The sequence below is a fragment of the Gorilla gorilla genome, chromosome 2 (genome assembly GCF_029281585.2).
Source record: "Gorilla gorilla gorilla isolate KB3781 chromosome 2, NHGRI_mGorGor1-v2.1_pri, whole genome shotgun sequence".
In the NCBI taxonomy this organism is placed as follows: domain Eukaryota; kingdom Metazoa; phylum Chordata; class Mammalia; order Primates; family Hominidae; genus Gorilla; species Gorilla gorilla.
This window is the reverse complement of record NC_086017.1, coordinates 57,512,765-57,539,678: the sequence shown is the minus strand read 5'-3', so window position 1 is coordinate 57,539,678 and position 26,914 is coordinate 57,512,765. Positions and strand designations below refer to the sequence as shown.

Sequence of the window (26,914 nt, the reverse complement as noted above, 5' to 3'; positions counted from 1 at the left end):
TGGTGGCGGCTGCCTGTAATTCCAGCTACTCAGGAGGCTGAAGCTCAAGAGTCGCTTGAACCCAGGAGGAAGAGGTTGCAGTGAGCCGAGATCATGCCACTGCACTCCAGCCTGGGTGACAGAGCAAGACTCCATCTAAAAAAGAAGAAGAAGAAACATTGACTTAAGTCTGTGGGGCAGAAAAAATTCTTTCTACACTTTGTGGCTGAGAAGTGGAGAAATGGTTGTTGAGGACCTACCCTATAAATGTCTGTGTCTAGGTTGTAGAGATCTTCCTTATATTTGCTCAGGTTTTGTTTCTTCAGAATTTAGATTAAATGTTAATGAATTTTGTTCTTCTTGGGGCTCCACATCTGATTGGTGATTACCTCTGATTTTGGTTTTTTAAAAGAACCTTTGGTTATCTTAAAGTAATCCTTGCGGGGCTGGACGTGGTGGCTCACACCTGTAATCTCAGCACTTTGGGAGGCCGAGGCATGCGGATCACGAGGTCAGGAGATCGAGACCATCCTGGCTAACACGGTGAAACCCTGTCTCTACTAAAAATACAAAAAAATTAGCCGGGCGTGGTGGCGGGTGCCTGTAGTCCCAGCTACTCAGGAGGCTGAGGCAGGAGAATGGTGTGAACCCGGGAGGCGGAGCTTGCGGTTAGCCAAGATCGCGCCACTGCACTCCAGCCTGGGCGACAGAGCGAGACTCCATCTCAAAAAAAAAAAAAGAAAAGTAATCCTTGGGGACCTGAGCTGTATATTCTGCGTTATAGATACAGGCATCTTTTCTTTCTCACAAAGCCATACTGTAGGAGTTTAATTCTTAATTCTGCAATGCTTAGGTCAACTGTTTTTATTCTTTAGTTCAAAGACTACTTATTTTTGATGCATTATTTTTTTTTGTGCAAGTGAACAGCGTATGTCAGAATGCTATGAATTGAATGCCCCAGAGATGTAGCAAATCAGGGTTTAATTTTGTTGTTGTTTTATTTTTGTTTTTTCTTTCTTCCTTCATACAGAATGTAATTTTTTTCATGCAGTGTGTAGCACTAATGCACTGAGAGTTTTAATTATCTAAACTGAGAAACTTTATTGACATATACAGGAAAGTCACAGATTGTAGAAATGTTTATTTATTAAATGATAATCTCTCAAAATAGAGTTTTGAGAGAGGGAAATATGTTAGAATGTATATTTTGAATTAGTAATGTTTATAGCTGCATGATAGTATCAGCTATACTACAAATCAAGTCCCCTGAAGATGAGCGAATGCAGCAGGGTCTGCAGATAAAGAAGTATGAATTAATCAATTAAATTTTAGTTTTTACACAAGCCAGTCTCACTTCTGTTATACTCACATCGTCACATGAATCATAAACTATAAGGGACTCACATGGAAAAAGGTGATTTTGAGTTTAGGGACTCACTTGGAGATTCTTTTATAATTGAGAAATGTTTTAAAATGAGATAATATGGGCTTATTGCAGTTGGAATCAAGAACCTGTCAGTGTTTTACGTGTGTAGTACATCTGATCCTTGAATCGTGGAAGAAGTAGTTTCTTCAAGTTATTACCAAGATGTGTACTATGTTTGTGATATTACAGCTGATTTATGGTATGCAGTAAAACAATATGCCTTTTTAGCTTGCCAAAGATACTGTTAAGTATCAAAATAATAGAAATAACATATCCAAATAGTTATGGGTCCTTGTTTGACAGCAGGAAGTCTTTTTTGGTTTTTGTTTTTGTGTGGTTTTTTTTTTTTTTTTTTTGAGATAGTCTCGCTCTGTTGCCCAGGCTGGAGTGCAATGGTGCGGTCTTGGCTCACTGCAACCTCTGCCTCCTGGGTTCTCTTGCCTCAGTCACTGGAGCAGCTGGGACTATAGGCTTGAGCCACCACTCTCGGCTAATTTTTGTATTTTTAGTAGAGATGGAGTTTCACCGTGTTGTCCAGGCTTGTCTAGAACTCCTGACCTCAAGTGATCCACCCACCTTGCCCTCCCAAGTGCTGAGATTACAGGCAGGAGCTACCACGCCTGGCCAGTCTTTGAAATAAACCAGCATTTCTTATAGAAGTTTAGGCTCCTTAAAGTGTTTTATTCCTGTTAGTCAAAGACTTACCTTGATAGTTTGCGTAACACAGTCCCCTGAGCTTGGAAAGGAATTCTACTGAGCTCCATCTTCAGCATTTAAAAATGAGCAAATAATTTCTGATTTTGTTTCCTTAGAGTAAAGGTGCTAGTGCTGGAAGAGAATGGACTGAACAGGAGACCCTTCTACTCCTGGAGGTAAGCAGATTAATGCATATGGGATGTGTGCTAAGATTCTTTGACTAGCATTTTATTTTGTTTTGTTTTATTTAGAGGCAGGGTCTCGCTGTGTCACCCAGGCTGGAGTGCAGTGGCCTGATGGTAGCTCAGTGCAGCCTCTACCTCCCAGGCTCAGGCGATCCTCTTACCTTCAGTCCTGAATAGCTGGGACTAAGGGCATGTGCCACCGTGCCTGGCTAATTTTTGTATTTTTTGTAGCAATGGGCTTTCACCATGTTGTCCAGGCTGGTCTCAAACTCCTGGACTCAAGCAATCCTCCCACCTTGGCCTCCCAAAGTTCTGGCATGAACCACTGTGCCTGGCCTGTGACTAGCATTTTAAACTCACCTATAGTATTCTGTTTTAAAAAGTGTCCACTGGAGCTCAAAACTCAATCACAAATGTGTTTTCCTTTAGAACAGCCATCATGCTTTGATAGTTGATACTTAAATCCTTTTCTGTGTCTCCATGTAGTTAGGTATTGAGATGATTAAATTGATAATTTTTGTAGATTCATTGAGGATGTTTAAGTGAAGCTAATTCCTAATCACAAAATAAGTTGTGAATGTGTGACAATTAGAAATAAAGTGACTACTAAGACAATTGGTGTCATTGCCTGGATTTATCCTAAGATGTGGCTGCTCCTTTTGCACCATGAATGCAAATGTCAACATAATGAAAAAGGCAGTAGTGTCTTAGTATTATCAAGGAAATTGTTTGACATCGCAGTCCTCCTAAAAGAGCCTGGTGCCCTCTGGGTTCCCAGACCACATAGAGTGGACTTGGTGACATTTTGGTTGCTGTACTGCTTTGATGGTTTTTCAGGTTGTTCCAATAGTTGTAATTACTGTAGAAGTATCATTGGTGCATCATCAAACTATTTCCATTTCTTTTTTGTATTCCTCTTTTACTTTTTCTTGCTGTTTTCTGGTTCTCCCCCCAACCTTACCTTTCTCTGTTGTGATCAAAATCAAAACAATCCCTTGTTTTGTGTTTTTTTGCCTCTATTTTAATATATTCTCATATGCCCATTCAGTATCAGTGATACGCAGAGAGCTTTGCTGACTCACTTTTTACTTATTTATTTATCTTTCCTATGGTACTGACTGACTCACTTTCAATTTCAGGACTATTTTGTATAGCCATATCTACTAGATTTTAATATTAATTAAAATGAATTGTGTTTTCAGTACTTGTGGGTGACTATAAACACACTTTCGTATTGCTATTTTGGAATCTTTGGGCTCTGGAGAGAAAGTAAGTTGTATAACAATGACGAGCAACAGTTGTTCTTTTTCCTGCTGCACATTGATGCTGGAACTTTTCTCCTTTTTCACATTTAAGATTAGTAGGTAGTAAAAGTGAGGTAAGAATGACTGAGCTACTGTTGACACTAAAGACATCCAAGAAAACCACAGTATTTTCTCTCCTTCAGGTGGAATCTGTGAAGTGTTTGATTTTTCTTTTAAACTTGCAATTCAGTCAACAGGAATTGTTTGCAATAACACAAAGAGAAATAAAAGACTTCTCGGCCGGGCGCGGTGGCTCACGCCTGTAATCCCAGCACTTTGGGAGGCCGAGGCGGGCGGATCACGAGGTCAGGAGATCGAGACCATCCTGGCTAACACGGTGAAACCCCGTCTCTACTAAAAATACAAAAAATTAGCCGGGCGTGGTAGTGTGCGCCTGTAGTCCCAGCTACTCAGGAGGCTGAGGCAGGAGAATGGCGTGAACCCGGGAGGTGGAGCTTGCAGTGAGCCGAGATCGCGCCACTGCACTCCAGCCTGGGCGACAAAGCAAGACTCCATCTCAAAAAAAAAAAAAAAAAAAAAAAAAAAAGACTTCTCCACATCAATGTTTACCACTAACATCTTCGATTTATATAGTTTATTTAGAGATACTTAATAGCTTAAGAATATGAAGTCAGATGAGTATTTTTAAATGGATTTATAATCAAATATAGTCTTTCTAATAAATCGATAAATCTGGTAGACTCATTGGGGTTTGCTGTTTTCAAAATAGCATCGTACCTTTTTTTTTTTTTTTTTTAAGACAGGGTTTTTCTCCCTTCCCCCATGCTAGTGTGCAGTAGCGCAGTCTCAGTCCACTGCAGCCTCAATTTCCCGAGCTCAGGCGATCCTCCCAGCTCAGCCACTTGAGTAGCTGGGACTACAGGTGTGCACCACCATGCCTGGCTAGTTTTTTTGTATTTTTAATAGAGATGGGGTTTCACCATGTTGCTCAGGCTGGCATACTATTTTATTAAACAAATATACCACACAGGCAGCATTCCAAATATTTCTCGTATTCTTGAGCACACCCCTTTGATTTTTAAAAGACCTTGTTTCATAAAGTCTTTTATCAAAGCACAGCTTTTGGGTAAATGCTGAAGGTTAATATCTGGTCATGTTCATTTCCGTGTTATCTTATTGTAAATATTGGAGGCAACATTTCAATTTTGGAAATAGTCAAAGTGGAATGTATACGATAGATGAAGGAATGCAGTTTGAAAAAGAAAAATCTTTAATCGGTAGAAATGAAGGATAACGTAAGGTTTTATATTAACGTTTTAAAAAGAAATTACTCTGTAAGATCAAGATGATGATGGCCTGTTTGAATAAGACTTCAGTTGTAAAAAGGTGTGGGGAATTTCTACTTGAAAATATGTCATTAGAATGAGTAGGCCTGTAAAGTCTAAAGTGTGAGGTAAAAAAACAAAACAGCACAACAAGAATAAGTAGCTATAAAAGGCCATGACAGTCTTTATGGAAGTTTGAAATTCTGTTGATATAATCAGGGCACCAGAATGAAAGAGAGATAATGGAGCCACTCTATTCCACAGTGACTAAAGAATTTTTTTTCAAGTTAATATATATGTACATGCATATCTATATATATATGCACATATTTATTTATTTAATATAGAGGCAGGGTTTTGCTATGCTGTCCATGCTGGTCTTGAACTCCTGGTCTCTAGTGATCCTCCTGCCTCAGCCTCCCAGAGTGCTTGGATTACAGACGTGAGCCACTGTACTGGGTTCACAGTTTCTTTTTTCTTTGAGAAGGAGTCTCACTCTGTCACCAGGCTGGAGTGCAGTGACATGATCTCAGATCACTGCAACCTCTGCCTCCTGGGTTCACGCAATTCTTCTGCCTCAGCCTCCCGAGTAGTTGGGACTACAGGGACACGCCACCATGCCCAGCTAATTTTTGTATTTTCAGAAGACACGGGGTTTCACCATGTTGGCCAGGATGGTCTCGATCTCTTGACCTCGTGATCTGCCCGCCTCAACCTCTCAGAGTGCTGGGATTACAGGCACAAGCCACCGTGCTTGGCCTTCACAATTTCTTTTAAGTCCACAACTGATTGCAGTATTCTTCCTGTTCATTTATAATTATTCTTGGGCTTGAAAGTGATAAGACTTGAATTTGTGAGCTCACTGATTCTCCCGTGATAGCTCTAGTGTTTGTCATGTATGCTTTGCTTTCTCATGCTATTTATTTTCCCTTAGATAATTAATAGACATAAAGGCTATGCCTGCAAAGAAAACTTGTAATTTATTAACATTTATTTATCACTGTAAGAGTTTCTCTCTCTCTTTTTTTTTTTTTTGAGACGGAGTCTCGCTCTGTCACCCAGGCTGGAGTGCAGTGGCGTGATCTCGGCTCACTGCAAGCTCCGCCTCCCGGGTTCACGCTATTCTCCTGCCTCAGCCTCCCAAGTAGCCTCCCAAGTACCTGCCACCATGCCCGGCTAATTTTTTTGTGTTTTTAGTAGAGACGGGGTTTCACCATGTTAGCCAGGATGGTCTCGATCTCCTGACCTCGTGATAGGCCCACCTCAGCATCCCAAAGTGCTGGGATTACAGGCGTGAGCCACCGTGCCTGGCCCGAGTTTCTCTCATTTTTTATGCCAGCTAAATAATAGGAAACATAGCATTAGAAGATATTCAGTAACCAACATGAAAGATTTCCTCACAGTGTGCATACACTTTACATACTTTTTCTTGATACAAACCCCAGGAAATGTATCATTCTATGTACTTTTGAACTACACTAAGATGCATAGTAAATCTTCTATTAAAAAACTTTTCTTAAGGACAGAGATGTCCAATCTTTGGCTTCCCTGGGCCACATTGGGCCACACATAAAATACACTAACACTAACAATAGCTGATGAGCTTAAAAAAAAAAATCCCCAAAAAAATCTCATAGTGTTTTAAGAAAGTTTATGAATTAATATGGGCCACATTCAGCGCCATCCTGGGCCACATGTAGGCTGCAGGCCACAGGTTGGACAAGCTTGGTTTAGCTAAGAGAACCTTTTTTTTTTTTTTTTTAAATTAGGAAAACAGTCTGCCTTTTTACATTTGAGAGCCATAGCAAAGTCAGATTTATTTCTTGGTTTAGTTCAGTTTCCTGTGGTTTGAGTTCAGTAAACTTCATTAGGTATTGTGTTTTGGACACTATGACAGACACTGCAGGTTGAGGTCTGTAGAACACAATCTGTACCTTTAAGGAATTCATAGTCTGCTTAAGTGACAGAGAAAGATAAAACACAAAGCTTGAATGCGGAGTTCCCAGCTTTATGATTAGAGGTATGTCCAGAGCACAAGAGCTGTACAGAGGAGTTGCTTTGCAAACAAGCCAGGTAGATAAGACATAATGAACAGGCTTCTGGGAATGGTGTAGCTGTGTTGGTCCTAAAACATGATGTTTCCAGTGCAGAACAAATGGTTCATAGGCACAATACCTAGTAGGAATAGATCAGTGGGGCCTGTGTATTCTTGAAACATGAAGAGTAGGGAATAGGGTGGGAGAAGTAGGCAGTGTCCTGATCATGTTTGGCTTAGTTTCATAAGATAATGACACATAATAAAATAGTTTTAGGCAGGAGAGAGTGTTTTATGTAAAACATATTTCACTCTAGCAGCGTGGAGAAGGATGAAATTACTATAGAAAGGTAATTATAATAATCGATTTATGAGGCTGAGATGGAAGGATTGCTTGAGGCCAGGAATTGGACAGCAGCTTGGGCAACATAGCAAGACCGTGTCTCACAAAAAAAAAAAAAAGAGAGTGAGTGAGCGTATCCAGGTTAAGTAATGATGAAGACCTGAACCTGGGTTATGGCAGGATGAATGAAGCTGTTTTGTAGCATTATAAGATACTTACTAAAAACTTTCATTGAATCATCCTCCTTCCTGGCCAGTGTGTCACCGCATTATTCTCTTTTCAAAACATCACTTTAATTTGCCTCTCTTATTAACATTATTGTCAGTTCCTAGGCTCAGACATTTACAGATTCTCAACTCTGTGCTCTTCTGGATACTGAGTCTTGCTTGGATTTTGTATCTCAGAAGTTTCCCCAACTCCACCTTTATTCTGGAAAAAAAACTTGATGAACTTTCTTATTGTTCCCTGGCGAAAGGAACATGAAAAAATATTTTTTAATTAAAAATTTCATTGGAAAAGGGCATGATAGAGCATGTCTAGAAAATCGCTATTTATAATTAGAAACATAATACAGCCCCAGTAGATATATTTCTACTTCCGTGGACCCGAGTGAGATTTATTTTTCTTTTTTCTTACAATCTGGATCTTTCAAAAAGTAATTCCTTCTCGAACTACCTGAGGTTACTGAATATCTAGAGGAAACCCAGAATTAGCCTAGTTTTTCAAGGGATTTAATGTGTCAGGCCATTTGCTGGCTTGGGTTTTGAGAAGTCCTCTACCATTCCAGCAGAAATGAAAGCCTGAGCAGCAGTTGGAACCCAGAGTTAAGAATTAATTGATGGCCAGGTGCAGTGTTTCACACCTGTAATCTCAGCACTTTGGGAGGCTGAGGCGGGAGGATTCCTTGAGTTCAGAAGTCCGTGACCATCCTGGGCAATACAGTGAGAACATGTCTCTAAAAATTAAGAAAAAAAAATCTTTGAAGTAAAATAATTAACTGAAAAAGTAAACATGGAGACAACTATTGTTATAGAAAGCTCAATCTCACAATGTAGAGCATCAAATTAGGCTCTAATGCAAGGTTTTTCAGTTGGAGCATTCAATATTGACATTTGGGCCAGATTTTTTTGTTGTTGGGGTGGAGGGTTCATATATGTTTTACAGCATACATGGCCCCTCCTTGCTGTTAGATACCAGCAGCACTTCCCCAGTTGGGTCAACCAAAAATGTCTGCAGACATTGCCAGTGTCCTCAAGGGGGCAAAAATTACCCTTCATTGAGAACCATGGTCCTGGAGAGAATGGTGTGAGAGCAGCAACTTCAGTATGCCACTAAATAAATTCTTTTTATCCAATTAATTCCTCAACATTCTTAGCACCACATAGTTGTGGTTTTCTTTCTACTGTTCTATCCGTTTTTCCCTCGGAGACTCCTTTTACTCTTTTTGTTGGTTTCTTTCAGGATTTTCTCTGAAAAAATAATAAATTATAAAACTAGAAATGTATGTAGTTTATAAATTTTAGAATCAGTTTATCAATTTCTACTAAAAAGAAGCCTACTTGGAGTTTGACTGGAATTGTATTGAATCTGTAGTTCAACTTGGAAAGAACTTACATCTTAATACTGAGACTTCTAATGAATGAACACAATATATCTCTTCCTTTATTTGGGTCTTTGAGTTCTCTCATGTTTTACTCATTCTAGTCTGTTGCTCTTATACATTGTTATGTTTATTCCTCCTAAGTATTTCATTATGCTATTTAAGACAGGGTCTTTTTTTTTTTTTTTTTAGAGTTTATTAAGCAGGGGAGTGGAGGGGAGATGTGGCACAAATAGAAGTATGTAACATTCAAACAACAGAATCTAGGATTTTTGAAAAAACTTTCAGTTACGGTTACGCAAAGGGTCACTTCCTCCCCCAACGACGCATGGGCCTCTCAAAGGAGAGGAGGGAGTAAGTCCCATGGTAGGGCCAGTGGTTGCTCCTGGGTTTTGGAATCATTGCTGCGGAGCTTTCAAAGCCAGACCCTGGGCTCAGGGTTGAGACTTCATAGCGGTGACAGCTAGACCCAGCAAGATGGCTGTGACCGTGAAACCCTGGGCGGCGATCCAGGTGCACATCATGAGCTGAGAGCGCTGGCTGTTGCCCCGGTAGAAGGAGTAGAGGCCGTAGGTGAGGGCGGCCGCCGTGGCCAGGCAACCTATGGGTACCACCGGGTTCTCGTGGGTCTTGTGAAGGAACTTTTCCTTGAAACTCTCTGGATTGCTGTAAACAGTGGGGCTAAGCCCCTCAATGACTGGGGGCTTCGATGGTTCAAAGGGGACCTCTGGAATCACAGGGCCGGGAGTCGCCATGTCCGGGCCACAGCAGCAGGAGAAAATCGCGACCTAAGACAGGGTCTTGCTGTGTTTGTCAGGCTGGCCTTGAACCCCTGGGCTCAAGAGATCCTCTCGCCTCAGCCCCCTGAGTAGCTGGGAGTACAGGTGTGTGCCACTACACCCAGCTTTTATGTTATTTTAAATACTTTTTTCTTCCTATTTAAAATTGTTCATTGCTATTATGTATGGAAATACAGTTCAGTTTCTCTATTGCCCTTTTATCCTGTGACTTTGCTCAGCTATTTAGTTTTAGTACTTTTTTTTATAACTTCCTTAGAATTTTCTACATAAACAGTCATGTCTGTCTGTATTAGTAAAAAAGCCCTTCCTTCCTTCCTTCCTTCCTTCCTTCCTTCCTCCCCTCCCCTCCCCCCTCCTCTCCCCTCCCCTCCCCTCCCTCCCTCCTTTCCTTCCTCCCTCCCTCCCTCCCTCCATCCATCTCTCCCTCCCTTCCTTCCTTCCCTCCCTCCCTCTTTTGTTTTGTTTCTTCTTTTCTTTCTGTCTATCACTCTTGCCGCCTAGGCTGGAGTGCAGTGCCACAATCTCGGCTCACTGCAACCTCTGCCTCCTGGGTTCAAGTGATTCTTGTGCCTCAGTCTCCTGAGTAGCTGGGATTACAGGCACGCACCACCATGCCCAGTTAATTTTTGTATTTTTAGTAGAGATGAGGTTTCACCATGTTATTGGCCAGGCTGCTCTCAAACTCCTGACCTCAGGTGATCTGCCCGCCTCTGCCTCCCAAAGTGCTGAGATTATACGCGTGAGCCACCGTGCCTGGACTACTTCTTTCTTTACAGTATGCATGTCTTTTATTTATTTTACTTGCCTGATTGAAAATAATATAAGGAAACCATCAAATCTTTCTATTTATGCATAAATATTTGCATTAATTTTTTTTAAAAAAGCTATCTAAAGAACTTCTAATATTACACATTACTTTCTTGTTACCTGACATGAAAGCATCTGTTTTTTCTGTTTTAGGCCCTGGAGATGTACAAGGATGATTGGAACAAAGTGTCGGAACATGTTGGAAGTCGTACTCAGGATGAATGCATCCTCCACTTTTTGAGACTTCCCATTGAGGACCCATACCTTGAGAATTCAGATGCTTCCCTTGGGCCTTTGGCCTACCAGCCTGTCCCCTTCAGTCAGTCAGGAAATCCAGTTATGAGTACTGTTGCTTTTTTGGCATCTGTGGTGGACCCTCGCGTGGCATCTGCTGCAGCAAAAGCGGCTTTGGGTATGGACTTCCCTAAACCATCTCCTCAACAGAAAAACTCAGTTTATCCCAATTTAAATATTACCAGCCGTTACATTCATTTCTTTTAATATAAATAACAAAAATCAGATATTACCTGTGAAAGATACCATATTCTTTATAAAAGTATTACAATATTTGGCTGGACACCAAATTAGCTGGGTGTGGTGGCACATGCCTGTAGTCCCAGCTATTTGGGAGGCTGAGGCGGGAGAATCGCTTGAACCCAGGAGGCAGAGGTTGCAGTGAGCAGAGATCGTGCCGCTGCACTCCATCCCCTGGGCAATAGAGCAAGACTCCGTCTCAAAAAAAAAAAAAAGTATTACAAAATTTTTAAGTAATGCACCTTAAAATTAAGAGCTTTAGGAATTGGAGGGATAGAGGTTTTTTATTGTATATTTTGTGATTAATTTAGAATTTGGTGTAACTAGCAAAGGAAGTCATTTAATATTCATGGGTTACACATTAATTGTAACTAGAACTTTGTCACATCATAGAACTCTTTCTTGGTTTTATGGATGTTTAATCCTTGCTGTTTTTTTTTTTGATTTATTAATCTAGTAAGCAGTTAAAATATGGACAGCAGTTTTGATTATTACTGGCATAAGTTGAAAGATCTCTTATTTCAAGGCTCTGTGATGTGTAGGAGAAAATGTAGAACCATAGAATTTCATTATTATTATTATTTTTTTGTCTCATTTAGTCCTCTCATTTTTCTGGTATAGAGGGACTGAGAGCCTGAAGAGGTTGCTACACCTAAGACAATAATACTGTGTTAGGTTTCCTGGTGGTGGTTTTACACTGAAGCAAATTTTTGTGCAAAGTTAGATTGCTGTTCCATTTTTATTCTTGAACCAGAGGAGTTTTCTCGGGTCCGGGAGGAGGTACCACTGGAATTGGTTGAAGCTCATGTCAAGAAAGTACAAGAAGCAGCACGAGCCTCTGGGAAAGTGGATCCCACCTACGGTCTGGAGAGCAGCTGCATTGCAGGCACAGGGCCCGATGAGCCAGAGAAGCTTGGTGAGTCACTGCTGCTTTTAAGGGACAGGGTTAATATATGTTTGTATTCCTGTCAGTTTACTCAAATAATTGGGTTTACTTGCACTAAAAAGTGAGTACAATGATCAGTATAAACTTGTCTTTTAAGATTAGTACATGATTTTTTTTCTCTTGTCTGTTTCTTTTGGTAGCTAGAACTAAAAAATTATCTTGTAACTGTTAATGGTATTACAGTTGTGAATTATCTGGTTGCTGTTTGTAGATCCAGGTTTTGAATAGACAGATACAAGAATACTGAAAGATGCATGGAACTGTAGGTGAAAAAAAAGAATACTGAAAGGACTTATGATTATGTTAACTTACATGTTGCTGAGTGGGTTTAAATTCATTGTTTTGGGGGTTTTTTTAGCTGAGGAAAAATTCCTGTAACATAAAATTCCTCATTTTAACTGCTTAAAAGTATATAACCTAGTAGCTTCTGCTATATTTACAATGCTGTGTGTCTATCACCACTATCTAATTCCAGAACATTTTCCTCATCCCAATAGGAAGTCACATACTTATTAAGTGGTCACTCCCCATTCCTTTTGCTCTTCAGCTGTGGTACCCACTAACAATCTGCTTTCTGTCTCTATGGGTTTGCCTATTCTGGACATTTAATATAAACAGAATCATATAATATGTGGCCTTTTGTGTCTGCTTCTTTGACTTAGCGTAATGTTTTCAAGATTATTCCATGCTGTAGCATGCATCAGTATCTCATTCTTGTCAGTGCTGACTATTTCTTTGTGTGGATATACCCAATTATATTTATTTGTCAGTTCATGGACATTTTTATTGTTTCCACCTTTTTTTTTTTTTTTTTTTTTTTAGACAGAGTCTCGCTCTGTCGCCCAGGCTGGAGTGCAGTGGCGCGATCTCAGCTCACTGCAAGCTCTGCCTCCCTGGTTCACGCCATTCTCCTGCCTCAGCCTCCCGAGTAGCTGGGACTACAGGCGCCTGCCACCACGCCCAGCTGATTTTTTGTATTTTTAGTAGAGACGGGGTTTCACCATGTTAGCCAGGATGGTCTTGATCTCCTGACCTCGTGATCTGCCCGCCTCGGCCTCCCAAAGTGCTGGGATTATAAGCATAAGCCACCGCACCTGGCCTATTGTTTCCACTTTTATACTACTATGAAAAATGCTGCTATGAATACTTATATGCAAGCTTTTTTGTGAACTGAGGATTTTCACTTCTTTTGGTTGGGTGTATACCTAGGGGTAGAATTGCTGAGTTATATGGTAATTTTGTTTACCTTTTTGAGAAACTGCCAGCCTGTTTTTGATAGTGGCTATACCATTTTATGTTCTTACCCGTAATGTATAACATTTCTAAGTTTTTCATGTCCTTCTCAATACTTATTTTCCATTTTTACCTTTAATAGCCAATCTAGTGGTTTGATGTTGGGGTTTGTATTTGCATTGATGACTAATCCTCTTGAATATCATATGTTTATTGGCCATTTTTATGTCTGCCTTGGGAAATACCTACTCAGATTCTTGCCCCCCCCCCCCTTTTTTTTCTTAGTAGACTTTATGTCTTAGAGCAGTTTTAGGTTCATAGCAAAATTCAGTAGACATTACAGAGTTCCTGTATACTGACTGACTACCCCTACATGCACAGTTTTCCCCATGATCAATACCAGGGTGGTACATTTGTTATAGTTCATAATTAACACATCATCATCAACCACAGTCCAAAGTTTTAGTTTATTCTGTAATTGATTCTAACATGTTGAACCACCCTCCCTTTTCGTTTTTTGGTTTTATTTTGATAAATCTGACATGGCCTTTGTAAATAATCCATTTAACATGCTATCGGATTTGGTTTGCTTGTCTTTTGTTGAAGATTTTTGCATCTGTATTCATATATTGTTTATAGTTTTCTTTTCCTATGCTATCTTTGTCTAGTTTTGGTATTACGGTAATAACCAGCCTCAAAGAATAGGTTAGGAATTGTTCTTTTTTTTTTCTTTTTTTTATTTTTTATTAATTTTTTTTTAATTTTTAGAAAAGTTTGAGGAGCATTGGAGTTAATTCTTTAAGTGTTTGGTAATATTCACTGGTAAAGCCATCATGTCCTGGGCTTTTCTTACTTTCTTGATTACTGATTCTGTCTCTCTCTCTCTCTCTTTTTTTTTTTTTGAGACAGAGTCTCACTCTGTCACCCAGGCTGGAGTGCAATGGTGTGGTCTCAGCTCACTGCAACCTCCGCCTCCTGGGTTCAAGCAATTCTCCCCGCTCAGCCCCTGGAGTAGCTGGGACTACAGGCTTGTGCCACAACACCCAGCTAATTTTTGTATTTTTAGTAGAGACGGGGTTTCACTGTGTTGGCCAGGTTGGTCTCGAACTCCTGACCTTGTGATCCGCCCACCTCGGTCTGCCAAAGTGTTGGGATTACAGGTGTAAGCCACCGCACCTAGCCCTCATTCTGTCTCTTGTTATAATTCTACCAAGATTTAAACATTTCTTAATGAGTCAGTTTTGGTAGTTTGTGTCTTATAGGAATTTATTCGTTTCATGTAGATTATCTAATTTGTTGGCAAAAAATTTATAACAACAAAAAGGGGAAACAACTGGAATGTCCATCATCTGATAATGTGATAAACAAAATGTGGTATATCCATACAATGGAATATTACTTGGCTATAAAAAGGAATGAAGTATTTACATTTGCCACATGATGGATGAATTTTGAAACATTTGGTAAGTGAAAAGCCAGTGAAAATAGCCAATATATTATATGATTGCATTTATAAGAAATGTCCTGAAGAGGGAAATCTATAAAAACAAAGTAGATTAATGGTTGCTCTGCATAAGCGGAATGGAGGATTGGGGGTTGATAGCAAAAGGATATCTCTTTGAAGTAATGAAAATGTTTTAAGTTTTACCATGGGGATGGTTGCTCGTATCTGTTGATATACTTAATTTAATTGACTTGTACTCCTTCAATGGGTGAGTTTTATATTATGTGAATTACATCTCAATAAATGGGTGAATTCTATAGTATGTGAATTATATCTCAAAGCTATTTTTTTAAGTTCACAGTGTTCTCTCATAACTGTTGATAGTAATGTCCTCATTTTCATTACTGATTATAGTAATTTCATCCACTTGCTTTTCTTGTTTTAAAGTCAGTCAAGATAAAGGCTTGTCAATTTTGTCTCTTCAAAGAACCAGCTTTTTTGTTTCATTGATTCTCTGTTTTTCTGTTCTATAATTTCTCTCCACTCTAATCATCATTTTTTCCTTCTCCTTGCTTTGGGTTAAATTTGCTTTTTTTTCCTGGTTGTTTTAAGGTAGAGTATGTTATTTGAGATCTTATTTAGTAATGTTAGGTGTTTACAGCTGTATAAATTTCCCTCAGCACTGCTTTTGCGACATTCTATAAGTTTTGCTATATTTATTTATGTTTCCATTCTTCTCAAAGTACTTTGTAATTTCTTTTTTTTTTTTGAGACAGAGTTTCTCTGTTGCCTAGGCTGAAGTGCAATGGTGTGATCTTGGCTTACTGCAACCTCTGCCTCCCAGGTTCAAGCCATTCTCTTGCCTCAGCCTCCCGAGTACGTGGATTACAGGCACCCGCCACGCCACCACTCCTGGCTTATTTTTGTTGGTGTGTGTGTGTGTTTTTAAGTAGAGATGGGGTTTCACTATGTTGGCCAGGCTCGTCTCGGAACTCCTGACCTCAGGTGATCCACCCACCTTGGCCTCCCAAAGTGCTGGGAGTACAGGCGTGAGCCACTGAGCCCAGCCCCTGTACTTTGTAATTTCTGTTGTGATTTCTTCTTTGACCCACTGGCTATTTTAAGAGGATGTTATTGTGAATTTTCATAAATTTGTGAACTTTAAAGATTTTCTTCTTTTACTGATTTTTAGTTACACTTCGTTGTAATCAGAGAAGGTAATTTGTGTGATTTCCGTATTTTTAAATTAAGACTTGTTTTGTTGCCTAACATGTGGTCTATTCTAGACAACATTCTTTGTGCATTTGAGAAAAATATGTTTTCTGCTCTTATTGGATAGGGTTGTTCAAGTTGTCTGCTTCCTTGTTTATCTTTTGCATAGTTCTCTCCTTTATTGAAAGTGGGGTATTGAAATCTCCAACTATTATTGTTGAATTATTTCTTCCTTCAGTTCTGTTTTTGCTTTATATATTTAGAGACTCTGTTGTTGCTTATATGTTTATAATTGTTACATCTTTTTGATGTATTGAACCTTTGATCTTTTATAGAATGTCCTTTTTGTCTTATATAACGTTTTGTGTCTTAAAGTCTATCTTACCTGATATTAGCATGCCATTTCAGATGTTTTTAGGTTTCTGTTTACTTTTGTTGTTGTTGTTGTTGTTGAGATGGAGTCTGACTCTGTTGCCCAGGCTAGAGTTTAGTGGCATGCTCTTGGCTTACTGCAACCTCAGCCTCCACCTCCTGGGCTCAAGTGATCCTCCTGCCTTAGCCTCTCGAGTAGCTGGGACTACAGGCGCACACTGCCATGCCCTGCTAATTTTTGTATTTTTAGTAGAGACGGGGTTTCACCATATTTCCTGGCTGGTCTCGAACTCCTTGGCTCAAGTGATCCACCCATGTCTGCCTCCCAAAGTGCTGGGATTACAGGCATGAGCCACCATGCCAGGCCTGGTTTCTGTTTACATCGATTTACTTTTCCATCTTGTTACTTTCAGTCTCTTTGCTTCTTGGTATGAAAAGTGTCTCTCTTGTAGACTGCATTGTCATCATTGGATTTGAGAAGTTGAGACTTAGGTTCTACCTTTGTTTCTACCCTCCATAGCCATAGGGCTTTAAAAAGCAATTTACCTTTGCTGGTTAGCTCTGAATTATCTCATCTGTAGAAGAATAGGTATTATTAGATACTTTCTAGTAATGTATTGTTTACTAGTGCTGTTTTATGATGTTAGAAAGGAGACATTTTTGCTATTAAGGACTTAATTACCTGTTTCTCTTTAATCAGTCTTAAAGAGGAGTGAAATTAATAAAGCAGCATTATACGTAGTACCGGCTTCTCAAATGGAAGTGCTCTTACATAAGAGGCTTTTTTTTTGAAATGGAGTCTTCCTCTGTCACCCAGGCTGGAGTGCAGTGGCGTGATCTTGGCTCACTGCAACCTCCGCCTCCCAGGTTCAAGCGCTTCTCCTGCCTCAGCCTCCCTAGTAGCTGACACTACAGGTGCACACCACCATGCCCAGCTAATTTTTGCATTTTTAGTAGAGATGGGAATTTAGCATATTGGCCAGGCTGGTCTCGAACTCTTGACCTCGTGATCCGCCCGTCTCGGCCTCCCAAAGTGCTGGGATTACAGGCGTGAGCCAACCTAAAAACATTATTGTCTCTGTAATTATTTGTAGTATATTCCCAGCATTTTTTACATTGTTCATTAATATTTTTCTATCTTTATGAAACTATGTATGTCTGGTGATTAAAGAACTATAGGTGTCATTCTGCCTAATTATTTCCATCTTTATCTCACCGGTATGAAATTTATATACACTGTGCTTTAGATACAGTGATTTTCATTTGTCTTTTTAATTATTATTATTTTTTGTTTTGAGACAGAGTCTCGCTCTGTCACCCAGGCTGGAGTATGGTGGTGTGATCTCAACTCACTGCATGCAACCTCCACCTCCCAGGCTCAAGCGATTCTGCTGTCTCAGCCTCCCAAGTAGTTGGGATTACATGTGTGTGCCACGACACCTGGCTGATTTTTGTATTTTTGGTGGAGACAGGGTTTCACCATATTGGGCAGGCTGGTCTCCAACTCCTGACCTCCAGTGATCTGCCCACCTCAGCCTCCCAAAGTGCTGGGATTATAGGCGTGGGCCACCGTGCCTGGCCTATTATTATTGTTTTTTGAGACAGTGTCTCGCTTTGTCACCCAGGCTGGAGTACGGTGGCGTGATCACAGCTCATCGCAACGTCTGCCTCCCAGGCTCAAGTGATTCTCCCACCTAAGCTTCCCGAGTAGCTGGAACTACAGGCACATGACACCATTGCTGGCTATTGTCTTTTTCATTTACTCTTAGAATAAAGATAATAGGAAGTAAAAATTAAAATTGCTAGCTAGTGCTCTACAGAACATACCATATAAACACCTAGTGCTCCCTTCTTGGCAGTTCAAGTGGATATCAGTGAGGTCCTTTCAAACCTAAAATCTTACCATTTTTTATGAGTTTGCATAGGGCCTTCCCCTGTTGTTCTCTCTACTTTGTTTGAATTAAGTGCCAGTCTAGCCATCTCATTTTGCTTATATGGAAACATTTTCAGATTAATGAAGCCTCTTATCCCTGCTGCTGGGGTTTGGATATGGTTTCTTTGTCCTCACCAAAACTTATATTGAACTTTGATCTCCAGTGTGATGGTGTTGGGAGGTGTTTGGGTTGTGGAGGCCTATCCTTCATAAATGGCTTGGTGCTATTCTTGTAGTAGTGAATGAGTTTCCACTCTCACTCTTGGGGAATTGGATTAGTTATTCCCAGTAATGGATTCATTCCCCTCAGAGTGGGTTGTTATAATTTCAGGACCCTCCTCAGGTTTCTCTTCTTTACACCTGTCTGCGTCTCCTTTGACCTCCTCTGCCATGTTGCGACACAGAACAAAATCCTTTGCTAGGAATCGGGGCCATGCCCTTGAACTTCTAAGTCTGTGGAACTGTGAGCTAAATAAACCCTTTTTCTTTATAAGTTATCTAGTTTCAGATAGGCTTTTATAGCAGCACAAAATGGACTAAGATACCAGTCCTCTGCGCAAATTATTGTTCTAACTCTTCTTAACGTTGGTTACACCTAGAGTACCAACTGTTTGATTTAAAAGCAATTTGAGAGTATCTATAATTCTTAGTTTGAAAATTAACTTATTTTCTTTTTCTTATATGGAGACTGAAATTAGCAGGCGAAGTGACGTCTCTGTTCTTCTATGTTGATTCTGCACCACCAGACAGTACCCAGCATAGGCTGGAAAAACCTGGGGCTAATGAAGCCTGGGTCTTAATTTCCTAAATGTTTTTGGTATTGGTTCATTTGTAGGGTCTTTTGGTTCTCTGTGGTTATGGAGTTGAAAAAACATTGGCAGTCTTATTTGATTCAGTGAGATTTGTGTACTTTGCCAAATGAGGGATGTGTTTTTACATGTATGTTTTGAAAACACATTTTGGTAGATGATACCATAGAGCATTAGTGGCTATGAAATAGGTTGCAAATTTAGCCATTTCTAGTTTAGTGGGTTTTGAAACAAGACTGAAGTATCTAGCAACCTGGGGCTGGATTCTCCTGATTCAATAGTGAATTTATGGTTTGTGGAGCATGCAGAGCTTAGACTGCTACAGGAGGCACATGAGACTACAAGGGCTGACCTTTGAGTGACATTAACAGTAAAATTCATTCACAGTATCTGGAAGTAGCCTCCCAGTTAACTTCTTTCAAGTGTGTTCTGTACTCACTAATTGCAGCAACAGAATTTGGGTCCTCTTATAATAAGGGTAAGGAAAACAGACCATAATATAAATATTTCAAATGAGTTGAGAATAGGTCCCTGTAACTTATGCTGGACTATTATAGATAATATGATTTATATTGGATTCTGACAAATGGAATAAATTGAAAAACAGCAAATGTTTCTCCCTTGGGAATTGGCTCAACAAAATTGTAGTAGGAAGTCAACAGTATATCTCTTACGTTTCACGTCACAAATACTGCCTTATTGCGTAGCACACTGATTTGAAACCGAGTGATATAGGATTTTACTTATTAGCAAGATAATAGTGTACTTGGGTGGTGGGTTCATGGTACTATTTATTGTGATAATTTACTATGTTACAAATGTGTACACATAGGTATTAACTATGGTAAAATCATACTATAGGGAAAATAAGCTTCCTTAAGAAATATAGTACTTGTTTTGGGTTCCTGTCATTAACCTATCTAACATTTCATTGTGAATTTGGATAAGAGAAGAAATATATGATGTATATGGTGAAATGAAAGTAAAGCTGGATGAACACTCAAAACACCTCTTACATTTATATTTTAAGTGATTTCCCATAGGAATTATTTAGGAAATGAGTGTTTTCTTATGAGAAGGGTCTTCTTCAGTCCATCTTTTTAACTATGGTCACTCACCAAGAACTATTAATTTCTGTACATTTATATATTTTTTGTTTTTCATTGACTGGACCATTCTAGGCATACAAAAAATACTTCTGAGTACCCATATTTAGTCCACATTGTATAGGGATTCAAAAATCCTATACATTGATTGGCCATTTGAGTTTCTTTTCAGGAGAATCCTTTGGAGGAAGTAACTTTTTTTTTTTTTTTTTTTGCAAAAGCAAGGAAACTGAGGCATGGAGAGGTTACATAAGTGTGTATCTGAACCAGAAATTTAACCTAAATCTCTCTAATCCCAAAGCTCTACTTCTCTTCATTGTAGCAGGCTGCCAGAAGTAAAATTTGTAGATGTGTCTGTGTGGTTTTCATTCATTGAACAAGCATCTTCAAAGGCTTAATAGTTCCAAAATACTATTCTGTCTTAGATACTATGGGAAATATAATGCTGAAGAGCCCAGGCCCTCTTGAGAACTTAACACCTGTCTCCTGAAATAGGCAAATGCATCAGGCAGAGCAGCTGTGGTTGACTTCCTCTATATGCCACTGAATGCCAACAAAGCCCACAGAAGGCTGGGTGCTATGGCTCATGCTCGTAATCCCAACATTTTGGCAGGCAGGAGAATTGCTTTAGGCCAGGATTTCGAGACCAGCCTGGTCAACATAGCAAGATCCCATCTCTACAAAAAGTAAAAATAAAAAAATTAGCTGAGCATGGTGGTGCAAACCTGTAGTCCTAGCTACTCAGGAAGACAAGGTGAGAGGATCACCTGAGCCCAAGCTACAGAGAGCTGTGATCCACACTACTGCATTCCAGCCTAGGTGACTAAGCGAGACCATGTCTCAAATAAAAACCAAAAACCTTACACCAAAATTCAGTCAGTGTCATTCAGTGCATGCGCCTGTGCCAGAGAAGCTTTCTTGGACATAATCACAAAAAATCAAACTCAGTGTATCATATAATCACATCATTTCTTTGTGTTCTGGATGCTAGGATACTGGTAAACAAAGTAAACCAAAATTTCTCCCCTTTATATTTTATATTTATAGAGTGTAAGATGGACAGCAATCTAATCAAATAAGTAAAACTTAATGTGTATAGATGTAATTATATATGAAGAGTATGTTGGCTGATGTGCTATGGTGAAAAGCAAAGCAGGGTTGCAAGGATATGAGTAAAGTGTGGGAATTACAATTTTAAATGATCAGGGAAAGTCTCATTGAGAAAGTGACTTTTGAGCAAAGATGTAAATAAGGTGAGCAAGACTGCTATGTAGACATCCAGTGTAAGAGTGTTCCCAGTATTGGGAGAAGCCAGTGTAAAGCCCCCTGGGCAGGAGCTACCTGGCATACTTGAAGAACAGCAAGGAGGCTCATGTAAAGTTATAATAGCTCGATTGGTGGGGGAGGGGAGGTCATATGAGATGTTAAGGTAATTTGTGGGCTGTTGTAAAATGTTAATGTTTAAGTCTTTATGCAAAGTGGAGCAAGTGGAGCAGTTTGACCAAAAAAGTGTCAGAGTCTGACATATATATTTGAGACAGGGTTTCACTCTGTTGCCTGGACTGGAGTGCAGTGGCACAATCTTGGCTCACTGCAACCTCTGCAATCTGGGCTCAGGTGATTCTCCCACCTCAGCCTCCCCAGTAGCTGGGACCACAGGGGTGCATCACCACACCTTGATTTTTTTGTGTTTTTTATAGAGGCAGGGTTTTGCCATGTTGCTTAGGCTGGTCTCAAACTCCTGGACTCCAGCAATCTGCCTGCCTCAGCGTCCCAAAGAGCTGGGATTACAGACGTGAGCCACCACACCTGGCCTGAGTCTGACCTATATTTTTTCAAGTCTTACTGTAACTGTTCGATTGAGAATATACCCCCATGTAGAAGTTGTTAAATTGATTTATTATGCAGATAACATATTTGATTTTCAAAGAAAATTTTCTTCATTGCATCACTAAGGCTTTTATTAAAAAGCTCTATAAAGATTTTATTACATTTTTCTTTATTTATTTTTTATTTTTATTTTTTAAAGAGACAGGGTCTTGCTATGTCTCCCTGGCTGGATACAGTGGCATGATCATGATTCACTACAGCCTTGACCTCCTGGGCTCAAGTGATCCTCCCACTTCTGCCTCCGAGTAGCTGGGACTACAGGTGTGCACCACCATCCCTGGCTAATTCTTTTAGTTATTGTAGAGACAGGGTCTCACTATGTTGCTTAGACTAGTCTCAAACTCCTGAGCTCAAGCCATCATCCCACCTTGGCCTCTCAAAGTGCTGGGATTACAGTCATGAGCCACTGCACTCAACCCAAGGCCACATTTTATGCTTGTGTTTTGCTAGGATTACAGGTAGATATTTTTTTACATGACTTGGAAACTAAACAAAATCGCCTATCTTGTAGTTTGTTTACTTACAGCAAACATTGGTAGTATAGCACAGTGAAATCTTGTATACCTACTAGTTAGGTTCAACTTTTCAATATTTATTTAGCTATCTAAAGAAATGTTTTTATTTTTTTCTTGAATAATAATAATAATAATTATTATTATTATTATTATTTTAAATGGCGTCTCGGTCTGTCACCCAGGCTAGAGTGCAGTCGCACGATCTCCGCTCACTGCAAGCTCCGCCTCTGGGGTTCTCGCCGTTCTCCTGCCTCAGCCTCCCAAGTAACTGGGACTACAGGCGCCCACCACCACGCCTGGCTAATTTTTTGTATTTTTAGTAGAGACAGGGCTTCACCGTGTTAGCCAGGATGATCTCGATCTCCTGACCTCGTGATCCGCCCGCCTCGGCCTCCCAAAGTGCTGGGATTACAGGCGTGAGCCATCAAGCCCGGCCTGAATTATTTCAAAGTAGGTTGAAGACATTCGACGATTCTTTGTAGCCTAAATAGTCCACCATGTATTTCCTAAGGATAAGGACATTTTCCTACATCAGTTATTTAATACAATGAATTTTAGTCCCTTTTTGGGACACCAGCCCTTTCCCTCAAGAGAGTTGGAATGTACTTGTACATTCAAGGGCTAGTCAAGGGTTTGTCAAAAATCTTTTATTGTTACCCTCATTTATATTTCCTGATCTCAAGTATTAGTTTCATTTCTTTTGCTGCTGAGTGGATTTACTGTCTGCATCTCAATTCTGGTTTGGACAGGTTTTGAGGGATTGAGTTAATTGAAGTGTTTTCCTTACAAGTTGATGACTTTTGGTAAAATTTAATCACAAATAGAATAATCAAGAGTTTTAAAAAATATATCAATGAGTAGATTGTCTCCTGAGCTCCTTAACAGCCTGTGGAATACAGGTTTCCCATGAGTACATCTTGAGCCAGTTGTCACAGCTCTGTGTTAAAGAGTCCAACTAATCGTTCCTAGTTTTTAAGAAGGTTAAGGACTAACTAGTTTCTAGACCATTATGAAATTAAGATAATCCTGAAATAAATAATACCGAAGAAGTAACTTTCTAAGAACATACAGCCCAGAAATGACTGTTAGAATTCTCGCCTCAGATGCTATTCATAGCTTATAAGTAGCCTCGCTCTTCTCACCATGAGGATTTCCATAACATTATTTTTAAAGTCAGGCACTTCTAAAACACCATGTGTGAAAACACCCTAGGCCAATGCATGTAAGAAAAATGTGGAACCATGTTTGATCATCAGACTTACATCATGTGGAATGGGCTTCTCTCTTTCTCTTTGTTACATTTAAAAGGCTCTTTCAAGTATAGTAAAAACATATTGAAATATAGACTCAAACTTCTGAATAGCTCATAATTGGACATTTAATTTCTAAGGACTGACTAGGGTTTACGTGACTTTCCTGATGGCTCATATTTATTAGGTAGTAGGATATATATTTTCAGGAAGAAATTGGCTTTTGTTACAAAATATAACTGTCTGCCTTTGGGGGATTGTTTAATCAAATCAGGCATTTTGGATATTTGAGATATGCCCCTTGCTGTGGGCAAGTCATGTCATGCGACATGCAGTTAATACTCTCTACTAATTGAAGCTATTTTTTGTGCTACACATACATGAAAAAAATAATTTTAGCATTTGGTGCGTTGGCAATAGAGTGAAGCATAGTATTATTTGTTCATGGAAGACTCTACACAGGAAGAGCTATAAGAATTATTACACAGGAGCCAGGTGTGGTGGCTCACGACTGTAATCCCACCACTTTGGGAAGCTGAGGTGGGAGAATCATTTGGGCTAAGGAGTCTGAGACTAGTCTGGGCAACATACTATAGTGAGACCTTGTCTCTACAAAAAAGAAAAAAAACCTAGCCAGATATGGTGATGCACACTTGTTGTCCCAGCTACTTGGGAGGCAGAGATGGAAGGATCGCTTAAGCCCAGAAGTTCGAGGCTGCAGTGAGTTCTGATTCTGCCACTGTACTCCAGCCCGGGTGACAGAACAAGACTCTGTCTCTTAAAAAATAAAAAAATGAATTCTTACAAGGGGACATGTAATTTTTGATGGAGGAATGCTTCACAAAAAAAAGTAGTATTTGAGCTGAACATAGAAAAAGAGGTTTATAAGGCCGGGTGCGGTGGCTCATGCCTGTAATTCCAGCACTTTGGGAGGCTGAGGCATACAGATCACCTCAAGTCAGGGGTTCGAGACCAGCCTGCGCAACATGGTAAAACCCCGTCTCTGCTAAAAATACAAAAATTAGCTGGGTGTGGTGGCGCATCCCTGTAATCTCAGCTGTTTGGGAGGCTGAGGAATAAGAATCACTTGAACCCAGGAGGCAAAGACTGCATTGAGCCGAGGTCATGCCACTGCATTCCAGCCTGGGCAACAGAGTGAGACTCTGTCTCAAAAAAAAGTAAAAGAGGTTTAGAATGTCAGTGAGCAGATTCAAGAAAGTATTTGATTATGTAAAGCAGTGTGATTGAAGTCACAGAAACAGAAGTGGAAAGTTATTCAGAGAATGGGAAATAAACTAGATTGGCCACAATACAAAGTTCAAATAAGGACATGGAAAGAATAGCCTACAAAGGTAGGTTGTAGCTAGATTATAGAGATTGTGATGCCAAAGGTTGTGAGCTTGGGCTGTGTATTGCTGGCTTTATGGAACCCTTGCAGTTAAATATAGGGAATGACGTGATTAGTCTCACATAAGTATTGACTGGGTTCCTGCCATGTGCTTCATTCTGTTCTTGACAAGACAGAAATCTCTGAGACTATGTTCTCCCAAGTTTTTGGCCTCAGGACTCCTTTATACTCTTAAAAGATATCCAGGAGAACCCCAGATGCTTTAGTTTATGTGGATTATGTCTGTTGATGTTTGCTATACAGATGGTTCTTGGCTTTCAGTGGGATTACATTCTGATAAACTCATTATAAGTTGAAAATATGTCGAAAATGCATTTAATACACCTAACCTACCAAAAGTAACTTAGCCTAGTCTACCTTCAACATGCTCAGAACATCTGTGTTAGCCTACAGTTGGTCAAAATCGTGTAACACAAAGCTTGCTAACGTATTGAATATCTCATATAATCTATTGAATATTACATCAAAAATGAAAAGCAGAATGATCATGTGGATATTCAGATTATGGTTTCAACAGAATGCATCGCTTTTGCACCATTGTAAAGCTGAAATACCATGAGTCAAATCACTGTAAGTCAGGTGCCATCTGTAATATAAATCAAGACTGAGGAACTTTTGAAAGAATTCACGAGTGCATTCTTTTCACTGTCTGACCGATCATTTCATTGTGCATCATGCAGCCTCTAAAGTGTCAGACTCTAAATCTGTGTGAGAATGAGAATGAGAAGGCAAATAACATCTTAGTGTTATTATGAAAATAGTTTTGACTTTAAGTAGAGGCTCATGCAGAAGAAACACAGTTAGTTTTGCTTGGGTCCATTAGGGAAGTCTTCACAAAGAATGTGACATTTTATACAGGAACAAATAAGGAAAAAATGAAGGTAGGTGGCATATTCTGGAATGAATGCCAAGAGGTCTGTGGGGAGCAGGTACTCTGGTCAAGTGCATGCAGCTCTGGAGATGGCTGGGGGACTGATTTTGAAGGGTTGTTACCTTGCAGACATTGGGAAGTCATCAGAAAATAGAAGTAGCATGATTCAGTCTGTTTTTGAAAATAACTGCTGGCAGTTTACAAATGAAGTGCAGAAAATGGAGGGTGGTTCCTGCCAAATAGTCATAATTCATGATTATTACACACTTATATTAAAGGCAGCTATGTGGCAAACATTTAAATCTCTTCTCCAATATGCCTCTCCCAGTTATTTCAGCCTGTTAGGAAATAGTTACTAGACCTTTCTTCATACTGTTTTTGCTGACCATGTTATTACTAGAATGTCTTTGGCACGGGACCCACTAGTTTAAGTTATATGCCTTCTTGTTTAAGTCGTTTAATCCTCTTTTAACGCTGCAGACATGGGTCAGATTACACATTATTGGGGAAGGATTTTTAACCTGTTGGTTTATCAACAATAACAAAATGACATGAGATACATGGAGAGGCTGCAGCCTCCTAAGGGTTTATGATTCAGACCAGAATTTAGACCAAAGAGAGACTTTTTCTTTTTTCAAGAGATACAAGAGATTTAAACAAATATTTTGTGGAATAGAAATTGCTTTACATACTGTTCGACATAGCATCTTGAGAAATGCACAACAAACTATTAAATTATTTATTTTTTTTAGAGACAGGGTCTTGCTCTGTTGCCCAGGCTATTCTTGAACTCCTGGGCTCAAGTGATCCTCACGCCTCGGCCTCCCAAAGTGCTGGGGTTACAGGTGTGAGCCACCACACCTGGCCCTATCATTAAATCCTTAACAGACATCACCTTAAAAGTCCGAGCCAGGTCCGAGCAACATAGCA

General features: G+C 39.7%; 2 protein-coding genes across 2 annotated transcripts in view; one reads left to right on the top strand and one right to left on the bottom strand.

The window, feature by feature from the left end:
• SMARCC1 (SWI/SNF related BAF chromatin remodeling complex subunit C1) overlaps positions 1-26,914 on the top strand; it is a 197,583-nt gene that overhangs the window by 110,700 nt on the left and 59,969 nt on the right. The window contains exons 19-21 of the mRNA XM_031009168.3: positions 2,218-2,277; positions 10,615-10,873; positions 11,750-11,911. Of these exons, the coding sequence (XP_030865028.1) occupies positions 2,218-2,277; positions 10,615-10,873; positions 11,750-11,911 (481 nt within the window). The remainder of the gene's footprint in view (positions 1-2,217; positions 2,278-10,614; positions 10,874-11,749; positions 11,912-26,914) is intronic.
• LOC101136214 (HIG1 domain family member 2A, mitochondrial) lies at positions 8,251-10,232 on the bottom strand. The gene has a single exon (XM_055382244.2). It carries the CDS (start codon positions 9,607-9,609, stop codon positions 9,289-9,291), a length of 321 nt encoding a protein of 106 aa, XP_055238219.2. The 5' UTR covers positions 9,610-10,232; the 3' UTR covers positions 8,251-9,288.

What these genes read in the sequence shown, in the direction of transcription:
- LOC101136214 (XM_055382244.2), bottom strand. Translation starts at nt 9,609, where the DNA reads ATGGCGACTCCCGGCCCTGTGATTCCAGAGGTCCCCTTTGAACCATCG.